Source organism: Lutra lutra, chromosome 11, assembly GCF_902655055.1.
Source record: "Lutra lutra chromosome 11, mLutLut1.2, whole genome shotgun sequence".
Classification (NCBI taxonomy): Eukaryota; Metazoa; Chordata; class Mammalia; order Carnivora; family Mustelidae; genus Lutra; species Lutra lutra.
The window spans coordinates 92,760,861-92,782,347 of record NC_062288.1 but is presented as its reverse complement, the minus strand read 5'-3'; the positions used below and the strand labels follow the sequence as shown (position 1 = coordinate 92,782,347).

General features: G+C 42.1%; 1 protein-coding gene across 1 annotated transcript in view; it reads left to right on the top strand.

Annotated features, from left to right (window-relative positions):
* DGKI (diacylglycerol kinase iota) overlaps window positions 1–21,487 on the top strand; it is a 447,257-nt gene that overhangs the window by 159,465 nt on the left and 266,305 nt on the right. Inside the window, 1 exon segment of the mRNA XM_047695648.1 lies at window positions 7,952–8,047. Coding sequence (XP_047551604.1) covers window positions 7,952–8,047 — 96 coding nt within the window.

The window sequence follows — 21,487 nt, the reverse complement described above, 5'->3', positions numbered from 1 at the left end:
GAAGAAATGTTATCTTCATTTAGAAATGGGAGAACTATTATTTTATTTTATTTTTTTTGGCCTGGCACAGATGGATACTCTGAGTTGTATATTGTTTGAGATGGTATTTCAAGGTGGATGTGTAGAGGAGAAAGAGATTCCTGGGTGGGGAGAATGGAATAAACAAAAAACATGGCACAAAAAAGGGAGGCTATGGCTATATTTAGGGAAGAGTGATGAAGGAGGAAAATGTGCAAAGGTGAATACAAGGAAGGTTAAGGATGGACAAATTGGTGTCAGTGGAAGGTCTAGTGTGTGAGATTAAATTTGGATTTCATTTTATAAATAATAGAACATCATTTAAGCATCCTGAGCAATAGAGAGGCAAAACTGTTGTTATGTTCTAAGGGAATTAATTTTGCAGCATTGTAAAATATCAGAGAGAAAGTCAGAATTAGAGTTCAGAGCAGAAGAAACCAGCACTCAGGTTAGACATGTTCTTCAGTATATGATAAGTAACTTGGGGGTGGATGTAGATAATGAAAGGAAATTCAGACAAAAATATAAGGTCTGTGTTAGTTGGTGTAGACTAGGCTGCAATAAATAGGATACTCAAACATACAATCACCATGGAAGAGAAGTATATTTCTCCCTCATGTAACAGACAAGGACTGTTGCAGGTAGGCTGAGTGGGAGGTGGGCTCTATTTCACATAGTTATTCAATGCCCCAAACAGTTGCTCTTACATCTTCACCAGATGGCTTCTGAAATCATCCCCAAGGTTGGCTTTTCAAGTATCCAGTGTGGGAAAAGAGCATGGAGGAAGCATGTGGGAGGTTTTGATGGGCCAAGTCTAAAAACCATACATGTCACTCATGCTTATGTTCCATTGGTTAGCTCTTGGTCACACGGCCATACCTAGTTGCAAGGAAGGCTGGGTAATAAGGTCTAGCTGTATGTCCAGGAAGAAGAAAAAAATAATTTGGGTGAAAGGTTAGTAGTCTTGGTACAAAGACCAAGGAAAAAACTTAGATGATACCAACATCTATGGGTTAGAAAGGAAGGAAAACTGGAGAGTGTCCACCTTAAAAGTAAAACTGCCAGTTATTTTACCAGCAAAGTAGGATTATTTGGGATTAGCTGAGGAATTATAGTTTGGGACATGCAAGCTATGACACTACCTTTGATCTGGACATCCAAGGAAAGAAACCTTATAGAGAAAAGGAGGAGTGTGGGAGGGGCTGCTTTAAATGGAAGTCCATTGGAGGAAAGCATGAGTTCAGGGAGGTGATGGTTTCTCATTGGCTGAGGTATTTTCTTATTGGCTGAGCTTGTTGGGCATCAAGGAGAAATTCTTTTCCTCTTGCTGAAGTAGTAAAATAGTCTTCTTCATATTGGGAATGCAAGGTAAGTCTCTTCCTGTTGGGGGTCTGCAATTAATGATGAGTCATAGAGTGTGACAGCTCCCCCATCTGACCTCCTGACTCCATTTTAAATGAGACGTCCTTTATTCAGTTTCACAAATGTAACCACAATAACAATAGTAGAAATGACATCGAACACCTATTCTAATTGTGTGCAAGGCATTGGACATTATGCATTTTTCACATTTAAGTATCACTATGATCTTGTGAGTGAAGTACAGTTATTTCTGCAATTTAGTGGTGAGTTAAATAAAGTTTAGGGAAGTTAGGCCCAAGATCATATAGCTGGTATGTGAAAAGTCTATCTCATGTTTATTAATATTGAGCTAGAGAAGGATGAATCAAAAATGTAAGAAGAAAACCACAGTGGTTCATTTGTCTGTTCTCTTCTTGTGTGAATGCAACCCCAGCTGGATACCTTTATGCAGAATTCAGGAGTCCCCAAGACCATCTTCACTTCTGACATCAGTTGAAGGTTTGGGCATCCCCAAGATCATACTCAAAATGTTTGATGAGTCACTAGAAGGACTCACAGAATTTACTGAAAGCTATTAGATACACATTTGTGGCCTATTGCAGTGAAAGGATACAGATTCAAGTCTACCAAGGGGACAGGTACATGGTACAGAGTCCAGGAGAGTTTCACAGGTTGAGCTTTCCGTTATTCTCTCCCAGTGGATTTGTGGACAGTGCTAACCTCTCCTAGCAACTTTGTGTGACAGCATGTGTGGCATATTGCCAATCGATCTGAACCTTGGTGTCTAGTGTATTAGTTGTGGCTTGGTCATATAGACATGGTTGATTCCTGCATGGCTGAACTTAATCTCTAGCCCCTCTGGAGGCTGAGCTGATATATGACTCTAAGCCTCACCATAAGTCACAGTTGTCTTAGACTATCTGGCATGGCTCAAGGCCCCGAGGTAAACATATACTCTTATCAGGCAGGACATTCCCAGCACTTAGATGACCTTTGTGGAGCTGAGGGCAAAGGCCAGATTTCTCTTTTGGGTAATGTTACTATAAATGTATTTTATTAGGTATCAGACAAGACAGATGTGCAAGAAAAGGATGAGGCATGGGAAAAATGCAGTCTAGTAAGAGGTATGCTTCATCTCTTTTTTTTTTTTACATGACTTTTTTTTAAAAAGGCTTTTCTTCTGTTTGTGATTTTAGAAGACTGTCCTGTTTCTTATTAGGCACCATGTTTACTTCTCACAGTTTATGACTCTAGACTAATGGACAGATAAAAATAATTATGCCTTTCTACCCCCTTGGGAGTTGCATATAACAAAAATGTGCATGGATTCATTTATTCATTGATTCTTAGTCTTTCATCTTTTCAAGTCCCAAAATTTATTTGTCATTATTTTCCAGGCACTAAGTGAAGTTCTGGACATTCAGTGTTCTCGTGGAGCTTAGAATCTCATATATGAGGAAACATTAATCAAAGGATCATTCCAATGAATGGATAATTACCAATGGAGAAAGGTTATTGGAAGGGAACACAGTTTTATGAGAGAAACTAACAAATAACTTCACTTAGACTTTGGGGCGAGTGATGGCTTCTTGGAAGGAGTAACACCGGATCTGATGACCAGTAAGTGAATAGAAATTAGCCACATAGAATCAGAAAGGAGAGGAGTAAACAATTTGGATAGACTAAGCAGCATATGCAGTGAACAGCCTTTGATATAGGGACATTTGAACAGAGACCTTTAAAAAAAAAAAAAGAGGGAGGCACAATGTAGTTATCTCATGTAAGCAATTATTAGTCAAGGGAATAGGAATAGCCAATTCAAAGGACTTGATGTGAAGCTTCTTTAGCTAGCTTGAGGAAATAAATAACAAGGAGCCTAGTGTGACTGCAAGTCATTGACTCAGACAGAGTATGATAGAAGATGAGGTAACCAGGACAGGAAATGAGGTTACAGAGGGATAGGAAATAAGGGAGGCACCCAGGGACTAGATAGTAAAAGCTTTGCATTCTTCCAAGTTCATGGATAGCCTTTGAGGAATTTCGAGCCTATCAGTGGCTTGGTCAAATTTACATTTTAAAGCAATTACTTTCATTGCTCTCTGAAGAATAGACCATGGGGAGGCAACACTGATGCAGGGACACCAGTTAGGGGGTAGGAGGGCATTCCAAGCCAAAGATTATGGAGGATCAGGTGGTGGCGGTTGAAGTGGTAAGTAATTGATTTTCATGCCCATTTTGAAACTGGAGTCAATAACATTAGTAGATGGACAGGAGTGGGAAAAGGAGATCTAAAACGACCCCAAAGTTTTTAGAAACTATTTCCAGCTCTAAGAATGGAAACAGCATTTGAAGTAAGAGTAGATTTAAGGAGTATACCACAGACTGAGTTTTGAGGCTAAAATTTTGAGATGCTTGTTGGTTTCAAGTAGAGATATTGAGAGGGCAGTTTTTTTGTTTTGTTTTGTTTTGTTTTAATGAGTCTGAAGTTCAAAAGGAGGTTTGTACTGTATGAATAATTTGGGAGATGACAATTAATTGATGGAATCTAAAGTCACGAGAACTAAAAGTAAATAACCTAGGACTGGAGGTGGCTGGGGAAGAGAGAAGATCTGGGAATGAGCTGTGGAACACTCTGCTGTTTAGAGTTTGGGATTACAGGAAAGGTCCAGAAAAGAAGATTGTGATGGAGTGGCCATTGAGGTGCAATTAAAAAAAAAAAAAAAAGGGTATTCGCAGACCTGTACCCCTGGGGATAAAAATATATGTTTATAAAATAAAAAAATATATATATAAGAAAAAAAGTACATAAAAAAAAAGGAGTATAGTGTTTCCAGGAAGCAGGTGTCCCTAAAAGAAGGGAATGATCACTTGTATCAAAAGCTGTTGATTACGATAAAGACTGAGAAGTGGCTATTGGACTGAGCCATGTAAAGTCACTGATGATCTTCACAAAAATAGTTACGGTGGAATGAGAAGGAAGCAAGCCTGATGAGCTGGGTTCAAGAAACAATGCGGTGGAAAGGAAGTGGGGGCAGCAAATAAAGAAAACTCATTCTTGAACTTTTCCAGGAAAGGAGAACAAGTAGAAATAATTACAGGGATGTGTGGATCCAAAATCAAGCTACAAATACAGTTTTTTCAGTTCTTATTTATATTCGGAGTTGTGATTGTAATATACAGGTAATTTTGAAATTTATTTTTTTTGACTTTACATCATGTAGTTTTCCATACGGCCAATCTTCATAATTGTCACTTCTTGATGACTTTATAATACTCTGTTTCATGTATTATTCTACCAAACATTCTTCTCCACGGGGCATTTGTGATGTTTCCAATTTTTGATTATACACGGTAGAAATAAACTTCTTGATATAAATGGTTTTTATTCCATTAAGGTTATTTCCTTAGGTACATTCCTAATGTAAGATTACTATTAAGTATATAAACATTCTCATTTATTCTGTTGCTTCTTTAAAGGCTTGTGCATTGAAGACTTTTCCCTTATCCCCTGGATCTATCTTGTTAACTTTGAGCCTTCTCACTATCTGTGGTTTCCTGTCTCTCTCCTTAACATCTCTCTGGGCTACCTTAATGTCTCCTCCTCTCTCTTCCTCTTTTACCTTCTTCTCTGGTGACTGTACAAGGACAGAAAAGTATCAGATTTAATAGATCAGTCATAGACAAGTTCTAGAATCTATTAACTTGAGGGGGTAGGACAGGGTCTGCTGGATTATGGGGTCTCAGACTCTCTGTACATGAGTCACTTAAGAACGTTGAAAACTCATGGTGTCCAGGTTTCACCTCACATTAGTTAAAATAAACTCTCTGGGGATGGTACCCAGGTATTCTTAAAAACTTACAAGTTCATTTTAATGATCAGTCAAATTTGAGACCCAGTGGATCAGAACCACTGTGGCAGGAAGCTTCTTGTCTTTTTTTCTTTCTTCCCTTTGTGATTAGAAAGACTAATCAGATCTCCACTCAAGAATGAGGTTAGCAAATCTCCGACCCTTCTATGCCTGAATCTGACTCAAGGTTGATCAGTTTTGTATTTATTATCAGTGGTTTTTGACCATTTTATCCACTGCAACATTTTATTCTTCACTTTCTAAAACTGTTGGTAGGATCTTTGCTCTTTTGGTTTCCCTAATATTTGATGCTGTAATTATGGGTTCAGTTTTCATATCCTCTGGTAGATTTTATGTCATGCATTACCACACTAACCCAGGGCCTGGCACCAGTGGTGTGGAATAAATGTTTATTGAATGAATTAAAGAACAACAGAATGAAAAGAGATCTCATTCTATAAATGGCTATAAATGAAAGTTTGGATATCAAGTTCTCGTAATAGACTGTTTTAGATTGTGGGGATCAATTTCTTTAAGATACCTAACAAAGACAGGATACACACACACACACACACACGTATATGTATGTGTGTGAGTGTATATATTCACATATATATGTATATATGTATGCATTTACAAGAAAAATAAATATGTATACTGTCCTCATCCATTCCTACCTGAAAAATTTTCGGGTCTAAACCTATAGCTCTTCTTCTCTTGCTTCTGTTGTTTTTCTGCAAGATTGACTGTGAGGTGAACCCCATTTTCCATTGACTTCCATGAAAAAAAAAATGAACATGACTTTCTACAGGGAAAAGTGACCAATAGAGAAGAAAAAGTCTTGGTGAAAAGATGTTCAGTCACCCCTTGACATGGACGGTCATGATTCTCATTAGCATTGCTTTCTCTTCTTGGAATGGTTTTTGAAGGACTCGGAGACATGCATAGGATGCCCCCCACCCCTGCCTTAGAGTCTCCCTGTGCATTGTTTCTGATCGCTGAATATCTGCCGAACTCATGAAATTTCTCCTGCCCCTCACTCTCACTCTTCTAAGAGTTGGTGTCACCCTTCTCAGATGGTGAAGTATCTATAACCTCTAGTTATTCTTGTCTGAAAATCATTTGAGCCTACAGGCTCTGAAAGGGAAGGTATTGTACTAGAATCTGAAGAAATATGTTTATTTTAAGAAATAGATGACACTTTGTATTTTTTTCAGTTTCTCTTCGGTATATGTTTCTGCTACTTCATGTTGAGCTTTGGGATTCACAGGGCAGTCATGTGGACATTTCTGGAGTCAGTTATTATAAAGGTCTCGTGTAAGATGGACTTCTAAATTACTTGGCTATTCTATAAAGCTCCTTATTGAAGTCATTTAACAAAATACATAGATTGGGTAGGTTAAACAACAGGAATTTATTTCTCACAGTTCTCGAGGCTGGGAACTCCAGGATCAAGGCACTGGTAGTTTTAGTTCCTGGTAAGAACCCACTTCCTGGCTTGTAGATGGCCTGGCTTGCGAAGCCTTCTCACTCTGTCTTCACATGACCTTTCCTCAGTGTATGTATGGAAAGAGAAAACGATCCCTCTCATGTCTCTTCTTATTAGGGCACTAATCCCAATCATAAGGGCACCACCCACATGACCTAATTACCTCTAAAAGGCTTCATCCTCAGAAACTGAGGAACATATGAACATTCAACATATGAACTTGGGGGGAGTCACAGTTCAGTCTATAACATCTCCCATGGAAAAAAAAAATCCATGGCATGCCCCACGGATGAACCAGATACAAACAAAAACACTTTTCCTCCAAGATCAGTAAACTTCATCTCTTTGTGGTTAACCGAGTCCAGTGATTTCCTTAATAGCTTAGAGTCCTTTTCAAGCAAATGAGCAAAAAATACACAATTGATACACAAATCCCTCAGGTTTCTAAGGTAGTATGCCAGAAGGAATGTGCAATCCTATTCGTCGTCCTGTTTAAGAAGCATTACACTCCCCCCTCACCCCGACGAAACGTTATGCATTCCTGAATGGATGTTTCATGTCACCCATCACAGCACCTCTGTTTGCAATCAGATGTGACCATTTATAGAAGCAGGAAAATCATTCAATTTGAGAAGCTTAATGTTATATGGGTGAAAGCCCTGCTGAAGTAGGGAAAGTGTGAATTAGTAGTATTTTATTATGCTTTGAGTACACAGTGACTTAAAAGTAAGTTTTAAGAAGCTTCTGCCTTAGAACATAATTTACCCATTACTGATATAAATATGTCTTCAAACAGTCTCTACAGTGCGTTAATATCACTGTCCTCCTTCTTAACTCATTTGCTAAGTAAAGGCAACTTTTAATAGGATTTTGGTCTCAATTGTCATGGAATCTGCAGTGTTGGGCCTGGATAAATACGACCTTACATTGAACAATTTGAGGGATTTTTCTTTATTTGTTTAATATATGTTTCACAGATTATCACAGCTTATGGATAAAGCTTTCATAGGCCTCATGTCTGTTTTAGTGATGGCTTAGACAAAATTTTACCAAAGACCTGTTCTATTTCTAAATTTTGATGGGACACGCACCAGCCATATTTTCAGGGGTAAAATGAGAAGCGCTTAAACCCTGTGGGTGCCCTTACTTTCTTGCCTCCAAAAACCCAAATTTGAGCTCTTGCCCCTTTACGCCTGGAAAGAAAACTGAAGTCAGGTGGGTCTTTTCCTTCCAGGAGAATGCCGTGAATGGAGAGCACCTGTGGCTGGAGACCAACGTCTCAGGAGACCTGTGTTACCTGGGAGAGGAGAACTGCCAAGTCAGATTTGCAGTGAGTGTGCTCCTCAGACCTCTGGGCCCTCACCTGTCCTGGGGAAGGCTGCCATGTTGCGTCTGCGGGCAGCACGGAGGCCACCTTGCTCGAATCTCCAAGGAGAGTTTTGAAAGCCTGTCCCTTGTGAGACAGTGGCCAGTCAACGTGGATTTCAAGGGGTCGGTTTTAATGGCCTCAGGGCTTGGCTCTGCAGGTTCAGTTTGGTAGAAGGTGCTACTTTCTGATGACTTCCAGGGTTGGTTTGGATTTGTGTGTCGGGGGGAGGGGAGAGGGTGAAGGTGCATGAGTGTTTGCTTCTGGACGGGGTGAGTGCGTGGGGAGAGGTCTCTGTGTGGAGGAACCGTAACCGTGGGAGGGGGGGACTTGCTTGTAGAGGGGGGAGTGTGAGCACAGGGTGACCCACGGGTTTGGCCTTGGGTGCCGGCTGCAAATACAGGCATAGGTCCTTTAGTTTGTAGACACTGTGTGTTTTTTTGTTTGTTTGTTTGTTTAACAGATTAAAGGTTTGTAGCAACCCTGCCCCTGCGCCATTTTTTCCAACAGCATTTGCTGACTTTGTGTCTGCGCCACATTTTGGGAATTCTTGTGATATTTCCAACTCTGATTGTTGTCTGTTATGGTCATCTGTGATCGGTGAATATGACTGGCGGAGAGCCAAGGTAATAGTTAGCGCTTGTAGTGATGAAGTATTTTTTAATTAAGGCCTGTCCTTTTTTTTTTCTTTGACGTAATGGCATTGCACACTTAATAGACGACAGAATAGTGTAAATAATAATTTTCCGATGCATTGGGAAGCAAAAAAATTCATTTGACTCCTTTTATTGTGATACTTTATGGCAGTGGTCTGGAATGGAACCCATGGTGTCTCCAGGGTGTGCCTATAATTCGGATCAAATGTGGAGGATAAAGTTCTAGAAACTGGACAGCTAACAAATACATTGGAAGAGCCCATGCTTTTTAAAATTTGCTTTGTATCCTCATTTAGAACCATCAGCTTAAATGTCAAGGTTGTCTTTATGTTCTGTGAAAAGAGCACGGTTGCCAGGCATTAAGTTGTGAGGAACTAAAATTTTATTGTTGAGAAAGTGAACTTAAAATTTTTGTGTAATTCAAAATTATTGGTTTGAAAAGAGAGTAATGGGAAACCTAGAATAGTAAAGAAGAAAGAAAAAATTAGTTTCTTCGTATTTGGGGAAATGGGCCACCTAAATGGCATCTAATACATTTTTTTCTCTCTTTCATTATGTTTGTTTATTATATGAAAGAAGGATTTGGGGCAAAATGCAGGGCTTTGGAATTACAAATGAATATGTTTCTATCAATGACTAATAAGGAAGAAATTGAGTTTCCGCTAAAGGTTTTAGAAGAATATAGCCTTCAAGCACTTTGATCAGTCTGGCTGGAATTGCAGAGCTGGAGGAACAAAACTTTAAAAATTGCATTAGCTGTTCTGATGACTGGTTTATAGGTTTTTTGGGGAAATCTTCATAAGAGTTGAGAGGACCAGGGTTTGCTTGAGTGAAGTTAGGAATAGAGATCAGTGAAAGGCCCAGCTGTACAGGGTCTCCATTTGAATCTCACTGTTAGTACTCACTGTGTGATACTGAGAACTCCTGTCCTTTGGGCACTGGTTACCTTCTTAGAAAAAGAGAGTAGGATAAAATTATTTTGAATTTTGCTTCCAACTCAGATCTGTACTTGGTTGTTTGCATTTCTCTTAATCTTATAAATTCAATTGATTTAAATATCAGGATTTCAACATTATGCATATGTATTTTGAATTAAAGTATAATTGCATAAACTTTGATTGAATTAACCAAAAACCAAGAGCTGCTCAGCTACTTGGACTGAAATGCTATAAATAATGAATTAACTTTAGGATCTCAGTTAATTGCAAAAACACTGGTCTTGGGACATCAGATAATATAAAATGGAAAAAAGGAAAACCAATTTTACTTATATATATGCTTTTGAACAATTTCTGATGCTACTGTTTGGGAGTTCTGCATCATTTCCAAATTATTCCCTTTGATCCTTTTCTGGTAGTCTTTTAGGGTCAGCCACATATTACCTCTCTTGGCAAATATATACACAGATAGATTTATGCTCCTAAATAGCATTGCTATCCACCAATTGATTATAACTTGGTCACTATTCTCTCTATACCCAGAAAAACAACAATAAGGGAAATTGTAAGTATAAGCAGGAGACAACAGCATTATGAATATTCCTGGTGCTCTTCGGAATCTTTCTCCAAATTTCACCTCCAATACTCAGCTCTGTTAACTCACTTTACAAAGCGTCTGGAAGGTGAAGAGCTCTCCTCCAAAAAAAAAAAAAGGTTGATGAAAGAAGGGATGAATCAGTGACGAAGCAGAAGGTCTGTGTTTTCTCATTATAGGCTCCTGAAGGCTCAGTTTCTTCACCTACAGAGTGGGGGGAGTGTTTGGAACATTACAGGAGATAATGCATTGAAAGGATTTACTTACCACTGCAACTGACACAATGAGTTAAAAATTAAAACAACAACAACAAAAACAGAAAAGAGAGAAGCAGACAATTCTCAAAAGAACTACCAATCCCAATATATATATGAAACCTATTTTTAGAAGGCACCCAAAATAAAACAACTATAAGGAGTCAAGGTCATGTGCCCATTGAATTAGCAAAGATTTACAAAATGACAATACCTGCAGGTTAGTTTAAGCCAAAATGGGTATTCTCACTGTCAGCTCATTGGAGTGTAAATTGATAAAACAGCTGACACTTAAACAACATGGGTCTGAACCATAAGGTCCACTTATATGTGAAATATTTCTGATAAATACAGGATAGTATTATAACTACAGTAAATTATTTTCTCTTATGATTTTTTTGAAAAGATTTTATTTATTTATTTGACAAACAGATCACAAGTAGGCAGAGAGGCAGGCAGAGAGAGAGGAGGAAGCAGGCTCCCCGCTGAGCAGAGAGCCCTATGCTGTGCTCAATCCCAGAACCCTGGGATCATGACCTGAGCCAAAGGCAGAGGCTTTAACCCACTGAGCCACCCAGGTGCCCTGTCTCTTATGATTTTTTAAAACTATTTTCTACAACTTACTGTATCATAAGCATACAGTGCATAGCATACAAAATATGTGTTAGTCGAATGTTTATGTTATCAGTAAGGCTTCCAGTCAAGGGCAGGCTATAGTAGTTAAGTTTTAGGGAGTCAGAAGTTATATGTGGGTTTTTGGCTGCACAAGAGGTTGGTGCCCTGAACCCCCACACTGTCCAGGAGTTAACTGTACTTCAGAAAATTGTCAGCGTGTAGTGAAAGCATTACAAATCTAGCTCTCTCTCTCAATTTGGGCATCATATTTGGCAGGGAAGGGGGACACTGGCAGGAAGGGAAAGACCAGGAGAAGTGTGCTCAACTTGGTTCAGGGTAGGGAACTTTGTAGTAGGAGTAAGAGTGAAATAACCTGGGTTGCCGAAGAGTATTAATGAAGGGAAGTAGAGAACTGACCTCTTCCAGTGTTGAAAGACCTGCCTTGAAGAAGAGGGGAGGGTCTTGCTCTCTGTCGTTAGGAAGGTAGAACTGAATTCTCGATATAGAATCCACTGACTCTAGCAGCGAATCTTACATGGATCATAAATATCACCTGGAAAACCTGTTAACAATGTAGATGACTGTTTCTCTCCTTGCTCCAAATGCTGATTCAATATGCGGGAGCTGGACTTGGGAATCGGCAATTTTAGGAAGCACCTCAAATAACTACGGTGCAGATGGTCCACAGACTTAACTTTGAGAAATACTCTATTACAAGGAAGAACTTTAACAACTAGAGCTATCCAGCAAAGGATCAAGGTTTCTAGAGAGACAGGCTGAAATGATGTGTTTACCAACAAGTCGGATGGCCATCTTTCAAGGCTGCTGTGTGGGGGGGGGGGGGAGGGGTGCACATCGGCTTTGGGTAAGAGGTTAGGCAAGTTAATCTCTGAGAGAGCCTCCAGTTTAAATGTTCTGTTTGCAGCTTTCTTAGTTGAACAACCATTTGGTAAGAAAAAAGCACGTGCAAATGGATTGTGCATCATATTCTCATTCTTTTTAATGAAGCACCTTTGAAGATAGCCAGCCTGTTGAGATAAGGACCAAATTGGCAGGACCAGGTACTACCCGCAGGTTTCTAAGCAATGTACAGGCAGAGCGTTCAGAGGAGGAGTGAGTCCATTACCAAAGATGTGCCTTTCCCTCCTTACCTTATTTTAGCAAAGCAAATGTCACGGGTAGAAGTTAAGAGAAGGGAGGAATCAGTGTGGGTTGAGGTAGAGAGAGGCGGCTTCATGGCAGTGGGGCTTAAGCACAGTTTGAAGGATGGGTAAAATTTACATAAGTGGTGGGGCAGGAGAACATTCAGGAAGGGAGAGGAACATTAGGAAACTCAGAGGCAGGAACAAGCATTCAACAAGGGAGGAGGCGATCATCAGACATGCATGGTCACACCAGAGGGCATGTGCTAGGTAAGAATGGAAAAAAGGACAGATGGGGGCTATGCGTGTCCATGTCTTTGGAACTGACACTTGGAGTGCATGTTATAAATGCCTGTGTGCTTAAGGAGCATGGCCATGTAACAAGTCGTCTAAAGCAAGACCATTTCAAGGATGAAAGCAGCTCCTGGCAGGAAGGGCGCCGTAACATTAAGAATAAACCAGAAGAACTGCATCAGGGACACTGAGACAGTCACCCTGACTTATAGGGACATTGCAATAGTCTCTTTAAAACCAAAGCCGTCCTGCAAATCTAGGACTTCCTGCTGCCCTATGGACTGATATTTGGGGCTGGTATTGGAGGGTATTGAAAGCAAGGCAGTGACGTCATAGGACACAAAGACGTTTGTGGGAGGGTTTACTCCAAAGCCTTGGGGCTGAACCAGATGACCTTTAAAATCCTTCATCCTCTGCATTTCTCTAGTGACAACATTTAATACTGTAGAATGTCTGTGAGCAGAAATTTAATGGGATTAAAGTTGTTCCTAAATCAGCTACAGTCCCCAAATTAGTAACTGTTTCTTTTTCTGGCCTAGAGAGAAGAAAGGGATAGGGAGGCAGCAGTAATGAAATTGGAGCAGAAGGATCACTGTTTCCCAACACAATTATGGGGGGAAGAACTGAAATAAAATCCCAACTAGGACCACTTTTGTTTGGTGCTATGTGTTGAGGTGGACATTTCTTCCTTCATTTATTCTGGAAGTGTTTATGGGCTGGGTGCCTGTGCCAGGAACTGCAGACAGTGAGTGTTGAGAGCGACCGTTAACTGGAAATGACAGTATCACAGTTTGGTAGGTAGAATCCCTTCTGGCGCGTTGTTGATAATATACACAAAGATGCTGAGCCACATACTGGCTTCTAAAGAAATTCACACCTCCATTAATAGTCAATAGAGCACATACTAGTGCACACCTATTTTGACACTGAAATGACACTTGCCTACATTGATACATTGATGCACCCAACAACTGTAGTCAGGGTCCACAACCTGCATCTACTTGGGTAGACAGAGATGGGCTCTCTGGGACGTGGGAAGGAAATGGGTTTTGTGAGACTGACCTGGGTCTGAAAACCTGCTCTTCCACCCATGTAGAGTGACCTTCGGACAAATGTCACCGATTTTTGCCTCCATTTCCTGATTTAAAGTGTTGTCACTAAGATCAGCCTCACCGGTTCTTATTGCTGGGTGAGAATTGTGAACTTATCAACTCTTTTTAATTTTATTTTCTGGAGTGGTCAATCCCGGCTGAGATTGACCACATCAGAGTCTCTGTTGGGCGGCACAGGGTGTGAATACGTTAAAAGCAAGATGACTCTACAGACGACTGTCTGCTGTCAGAGGTGCAGAAGGCCCCTGTTCTCCTTCATAAAGAGTGTCAGGACCCAACAAAGGGGACTGGTATAAAGTGGCTGTTAGGAGTTGAATTGTGCTCCCCCAACAGATGCCGCAGTCCTAATCCCCAGTACTTCGGATTATGACATTGTTTGGAAATAGGGCTGTTGCAGAGATGCTTAGTTAAGGTTCCTGCTCAAGTGTGACAAGTGGACTTCTAAGAAGAGGAGAACACCCAGCGATGCATAGGGAAGGAGGCAGAGTCTGGAGTGAGGGAGCTATACCCCAAGGAACACCAAGGACTGCAGGCTTTCTGTCATCAGAAACTGAGAGGGAGGCACAGAACAGATTCTCCCTCTGAGCCCCTAGAAGGATCTCAACCCTGTGGGTACCTCGATTTCAGATGTCAACCCTCTAGAATTGTGAGACCATACATTTCTGTTGTTTTAAGCTACCCACTTTGTGGGCCTCAGTTAGGGCAGTCCGGGAGGAAACACATGCAGTGGCTGTCCTGTAAGGTGACTTACCTGGCCTCGTGGCTCCTCCGCAAGGCTCACAGGTGGGCATACACCCAGAGGTCTACTGCAAACAGCCTTGACTAAAGATTTCATTGAGACATTTGTGGTTTTCTGGATAAGTGAGCAGACAGGCAGGGAGGCGCCCACCACTGAGAACTGCGGGGAAGAGAGTAGTTAGACGTTAGGTGAGTGAGAACGCGTAGGTTGGGTGAGAGAAAAAAGGAGCTGTCAGACTTCAGAGCGCTGGTACCAGATATCTTTTCTATTTTTAAATGGGCTTATGTCACCTTGTGTTTGTGGGTAGGCTGATGGGTACTGTTTTCCTTTTGTTACTGTTTTGTTCAAGTGTTTTGCTTTAGTCTTTTCCTTGTGGGTAAAGTATAGCTAAAATGGCCACCCCCACCTGACCTTCATGCTAAGGTGTCTTCCAATATTGCTGGAAGCTTAACAAATAGAATTTTCTTGAGTAAATGAATGAATTGCATTAGGGAGGCCATGTAATATGGGCGTGGGGGGTGTGGAGAGTAAAGAACCATGCAGATCTAGAGACAAGTAAGATCTGGATCAAAATCCTGCCTCTGCCCAACTTCTCTGAGCCCCAGGTCCTTCTGTAAAGTGGTGGTGATTGTATCTGCCTCTCAGAATTGGTAGAGGGATGAAATTAGTTGACAAACATCAGTGTCCTTTCCAGTTTTCTCCTGTCCCTACTTAAAATTCAAGGTCATCAAGCTGAACGAGCTAATGAGTAGTTTCGTTGGACTTTGCTCTCAACAAGACCTTATGTTTGGGATTCTCCTGCTCACCCCAACACTGAGACTTAAACTTTTACCTTGTCATTTTGCTGCTGTGTGTAATATCCACAGTCTCCCTAGGTCATGGGTGGGACCAACTGAGTATGCAAATCAAAGTAACCCATTCCAGAAAACATCTCCTTACTGGTAGACCAGAAGTCTCACCTCTGTATCACAGTACCCACTCACAAGGAGGCTGGCCACTTCACTGGATCCTTGGAAGAAACTTGTAAGAGTACACGTGAGGTAGCTCCCTGTCCTATTTGAAGAACGCTTTCAGCTTTTTGTTGCTTAGAAGAAAAAAAAAAAAAGATGCAGGACATGGTCACACACTGTTTATTTCATCTCTGGAATATGGTTCCACTGGACAGCAGCCTATGCAGATGCTCTTTCGTGTGCCTCTCTGTGCTGTGGGTGAGTAGGCAAAGCAGGGTCCAGCACATACTGCTGGGCCTCTCTGCCCATCTGTGCAGTCGGGGCTGGCAGGTGCTACCACAGGGCACCAATGCTGGACTCAAGCCCTGGAATGCATCAGGCCTGCTTGCTGGCCGTCGCATGCCAGTGGTCCAGCATGGACCAGTGGTCCAGACTGAGGGGCTCGACCCCCAGATGGCGGCTTGGCTGAGTGGGGTGGGGGCTGTCAGAGGGAACTGCGGGGGGGGGGGGGGAGTAAAGCCCAGGAGGCTGAGCCAGCTTCATGTTGTTTGGGTGCCAGCCTCGAAGACTCCGTCTCCAGGGAGCTGCCAAAGCTGCTCTCTGCCAGAGGTCTCTCCCTGCATTAGGATATGGAGAAGCTAATGAATCGGAATGACTCAGGGAGAGCCGAGCCGTCAACAGAAATAGTTTTGAGAAAGCATTTGCATAGACAGATTCTCTGTTCCTGACCTCCTGGTCAGTGGCTGTGAGTGGAGGAAGGGAGTGGGGTGTTCCCGTGGGTGCAGGTGGTGGTTCTCCATGTGTGTCCAGCCAGATGGTTGAGCATTTGCATGAGATCATCCAAGTGTGCACAGTAAACTGTGTCTGGCATGTGGCCGGCCCTCAGCGAATGTTAGCCATTGTTACTGGGATAGCTATCATTGTTGTCGTTAGTGTGGTTATTTGGCCCACGGTGTTGTCTATACACTTGAGGGGAGTATCTCACTGATCCTGCCCACTTCATGCAACAGACACAGTGGTGGGTTAGAGTGCCCAGAGAACTTCAGGATTCTCAACTCCCAGGTGACCCTGGATCAATAGTATCATTCCCTTTTTGCACAGTCCACTTTTTTTTTTTTTTTTTTTTGAAACAAAATCATGTGTTGGAGAGCACTAAACTCCTAAGAAAACAATCTGGGGTATCTTTCAGTAAAGCAGACTCATGACCAAATAAGTTCCGAAAACACTGAACATCTATGATATACAAATATGTGTTATGAAGCTCTAAGAAAGACCTAAGATGTGCAGAATTTCCTACATTTTCCCTCAGGGAAAGGGATGATTGCTGAGTCCATTACTTTCCCACAGAACACCTATGGCATCTTGTGGGATCTCAGCATTCAGCGGAAGCCTGAGAAGTACTCACATCATTTTGCCACTCTCTTAGGACTTGTCAGTGTTAGTCAATAACAGTAACCCTTTGGGCTCCTCGTGGAAGCAGTTCCCGCCCACTTAAAGGTGGAAGAACGTCAGAGAAGCTTAATCACCATCCAGAGTTTCATACCTTGTCTTTATCTTGCTGCATTATTTTGCCTTTATACTAAACTTTCATTAAGCCAAGTGTATGTGTGTGTGTGTGCATGTGCACACGTATTTTATTTGTAGAGTGTGAGCCTCTGACAATAACCATCTCCTCTGCAATGATCATTTTAGGTTGAGGCTGTGTTTGTAGGAGGCTATATGTTTGTGCAGAGTAGTGTTGTTATTTAATGCTGGCACAGCCCTGTTAATAAAGATAATTTGCATCTGACTGAATGTAGGGTTTACATCTCACCTAGGCAATGCCCAGGTATATAGAAATGCTTTCCCTTTTCCACTGTTCCTCAGTGCAGAGACCCAGAAAATAGAATGTAATTAATATTCTTGTTGCTCAGAGGCCCCAGTCTTGGCTGAAACATTATTTGCATCAGCTGTCCCCAGACTTACTATCAGCTCCTAAGTGGACATTGTCCCTGATTTTTAGGAGCTTGTTGTTTTTGGTCCCTGCCTTATAGACCAGGCAGATAGAGATTTTAGAGGACAATGACATGAAAACACACAGAGTTGGAAAAGCTGGCTTTGATGCCTTCATTTGAGGAGGTGTGTGGGCTTGGGCAACAAGTGGTGATCTGGCTTTGAATCCAGGCTCGGGATTTTCTAGTTGTGCGATGTTGGTCATTACCTTGGTTTCCTATCTTTAAAAATGTGGGCAATACCTGCTTTTTACCATTTTTGTGAAGCCGAAATAAGATGATGCATATATAGCAATTAATTTTGCATGGCAAGTCACAAACACATGGTAAAAATCATCCACTACCGTCATTCCTCCTTCCATGGAAATGGCTGCCATGGGTTGTCAGAAACTGATCCCGGAAAGGCAACACCAGAGTATGAACCTTGGAGGGAGGGCCTTATAATCAGCACACGTCTCTCACTGAATAAAAGAGAGGATGAATCTCATGGAGTGAAATGACTAGCCATCCCTCAGCTCTGTGGCCCTTATCCATTCTCTTGATCTTAAATAGCATGGATCACTTTCTATTATTTATTTATTTTTTTAATCACTCACCTACTTGCCTGTATCTGTACCCTAGAACATGTAGGTCCCATGTAGCTCAGGGACTGGGCCTGTGTTGTACTGTCCTGGATCCTTAGTGCTGAGAACAGTGACAACAGTGAGTAGTTATCCTGCCATTTTTCATGGAATGAATGGTTTCAGTGATGGGATTATTGAGAGAGATACACATACAGACATGGACACCTGTCACCAGATCAAACCCTGCCATTTAAGTATCATCATACTTAGCATCCAGGATGTTTGAATTCCTGCCTCCTTCTCAGGCTCTTCAGCAGGGAGACTCAATACTCACTGCTTAGTAGGCTCTTGTGGGGTATTAAGCCTTGTTATAGCTAGTGTCATGCCCAAGGCAACCCATCTTATTTGATTCTCCTAGAAGATCAAGACTGGTGTTTAAAATTCTTGGCATAGGTGGTCATGGTTTGATGGTCTGTAATCCATCCCCATGGGGCTCTCATGAGAATGGATCATCTGAAGCAATGTCAAATATATTTATCTTCATCAATCTTGTTCCCCTAATCCTTCACCAGTAAGGAAAATGACAGGGAAGTAGTAAGTTGTAGTAGAAAGGTTAAGTACCCGTTAAACTCCATTGAGTTCCAGGATGTGGACCCCTCCTAAGAGGTTCATGAAACTTTCTATTGCAACCCATCAGCACCCATCACTTTTCTTTTTTTGAGCCAGAAAGACCCAGGTTGCATGCCTAGCTAATCTATCTTGGGTGAGTTGCTCCATTTTGTAGGGTCTCAGCTCCTCAGTCATGAGATGGGTGAAGTTATCGCCTTGCAGGGCTGAAGTGAGCTGTGTTTACAGTGCACATAATGTGTATATCCTACTACCAGCCGTACCGGTAAACACTATGTTTGGTAATGATGTCCTCACTGAAAAATGATATGGGCAGGCATGTGTATGTGAGTGAGAACTACATCGCCAATTGGGAATATAGTGTTGGGTGAACTGTGGCTGAGGTGGTCTCCCTGGGCTAGACTGGCTTGGAGGCTTTTTTGTAATAATGTCCCCAAGAGCTTGGGATGTAGGAAATGGCAATGAAAGAATATTTACCCAGCTCAAGATGGCTTCTTAAGCAGGTACAGTATTCCATATTAAAGCAAATGTATCTAAATTATTTTTTACAAATCTCAGGCTATGAACTAAAGAAAAACAAAACAACAAAACAAAAAAATTCCTGTATTTCCACAATATAAACTGATAATGAGGACATTTTAGGATTCATGCAGCAGGTTAGGGAATGTATATAGTGCTATCGCACCAGCAGGAATTGAAAGGCAAGTGCTTTCTAGTTTATATTGAGCTTCAGATCTCTACACACTTGACATCCTACCTCAGAACTAGAAAGAGCCATTAAGACAACATAGGCACACCATTTCCTATTGATTTTTATTCAGACTTCTGTAGTATGTCTAACCCATTCTCATATCTATTGGCTTAAAATTCATAAATCTCTTTGGGTGTGTAGGGCTCTTACTGTGTAAATATCAACTTATTAGTGTCTGTGTACTTACAATCCTACTTCCATACATTTTTTGCCCATCTAGTAACAGTTCAGTTAATCTGTAAGATGCATGGCAACTTCAACATGAGACAACTTGAAGAGTCTAAAAATTCAACAGGCAGTAGCCACAAAATCATCTGGAAAGAACCAAAAATAGGAAGAGAGCGCACAATAAAGAGAGCCAATTGACTCTTTGGCTTTGATCCTGTTAGTTAGGACCTGCAGACACCTAAGCTGAGAAGCATAGAGGAAATGAATGGGGGAAAAAATAATAGGAGAAAAGGCAAGCAGGCAAAAGCAAAAAAAAAAAAAAAAAGTAAAAACAAGAGATGAGAGTGATAAAGTACAGAGAAAGTCAATAGTTATAGTTACGGAAATATGAAGACTCCTTGGCTAAAATGACAACCAAGAGCGGGAAATAGAATTATGGATTTTTGAAGATGTCTTCTAGCTCATTAGGCTGAAATCCTTTTTTAATGCATTGGGACTGTGAAGGAGGCGGCAGAAGGAACGCCTGAGCAGTGGAGGCGCGCCCCGCGCTTCCGCCCACCCCGCCGCCGCCTCTCTGAGGCTGCCGTGTCGCTCGCTCTCCGTCAGACTCTCGCGGCTTTATCAGGCCACTGACCGCGCTTTCCAGAAGTGGCGACAGCAGCGTGTATTTGCTTCGCATCTGTGTGGCTGCACCTGCGTGTTACACAGAGCTGCAAAAGGAGCGGTGAGTGCGCGTTAAACTCCACAGAGTTCCAGGATGTGGACCCCTCCTGAGACGTTCGCGTAGCTTTCTACGGCAACCCACCAGCACCTACCAATTTTTTTTTCATTAGAGAAAAATGCCTTGAATTCACTAGCATAAGCCACTTTTAAACCAGATTATTAGAATTTAGTACACATTCTTGCCCAAGATCTAGGCAGGCATCTCCCCTTCGCTCCCCGCACTTAAACTGAACCCCGTGTCATCCTCACCGTAACTTTTACTGACCTTAACATAATGTTCAACATAGGACAAGGGTCTCGCTCTTCATAACCACCCATCAACGTTAGCTTTGCATTCATACACTTTCTAGCAGTTTGGATTCCACCCAGTTGTTTCTCTGGTGAGCCCCGACGGCCCGCTTTACGGGAGGAGGAAGGGCTTTCATGAGATATGTCAGTCCTCACATTCAGCACGCCACGTCTGTCCCCTTCCCTTGGTTTTCTGCTCCAGCATTTGGGTTTTCTTTCTCTTCAAGTGAAAAATCAACCTCGACAGCTGAGGAAATAGGAGACTTGCATTTGTGTCAGAACAGTCCAAGAGAAGGTGTTTTCCTTTCCTTTATGCGTCTCCAGGGAAGCTGCGAGTCAGCAGCCATGTGCCTCATGGGGTTGGGGGGGCGCTGACCCTCCAGATTTACTGGCATAGCAGAGGTACTCAGGGCAGGGCAGCTCTAGGAATGCAAACGCTTCACGTCCACACTGCTTCAGAGAACATGCTCTTGACAACACAACAAAATGGGGTGTTTGAAAAGCATGTGAAGGGAGTTTTACTGCAGGACCTCTGAGGCACTCGCCACTGTAACGCAGTAGGAGGCCCCATAGTCTGTGTAGTCAGCGGGCGGGCCCAGTGGCGAGGTGGCGGGGGGAGAGTGAGGCTGTCCTTTGCGAGCAGTGATGCTACTGGAAGACATAGGGCCCAGGTGGGAGCCATGTGTGTTGGGCTTACTGGAAGCCTGCATGGGACTGGTGAGCGGATCTGCTTTATCCCTTAAACACTCGTGTGTCTCCGCCTTCTCTCCTGTTCTCTTGTGGTCACTCCAGTTCAGGCCCTCATGGCTTAAGACGTGAGATATCACCGTGGCCTCTGATGACTTATTCTCGTTTAGAAAAAGAGTGGGTCTTAGCCATGATTTACAAGACGACCCCCTATAATCTGGCCTGCCATTGTTGTGTGGCCTCATCTCTGCCTTGTTTTGTCCAACAATACAGGCCCCTCTGTCCCTCTTTAAACATCCCAAGGCCCTCAT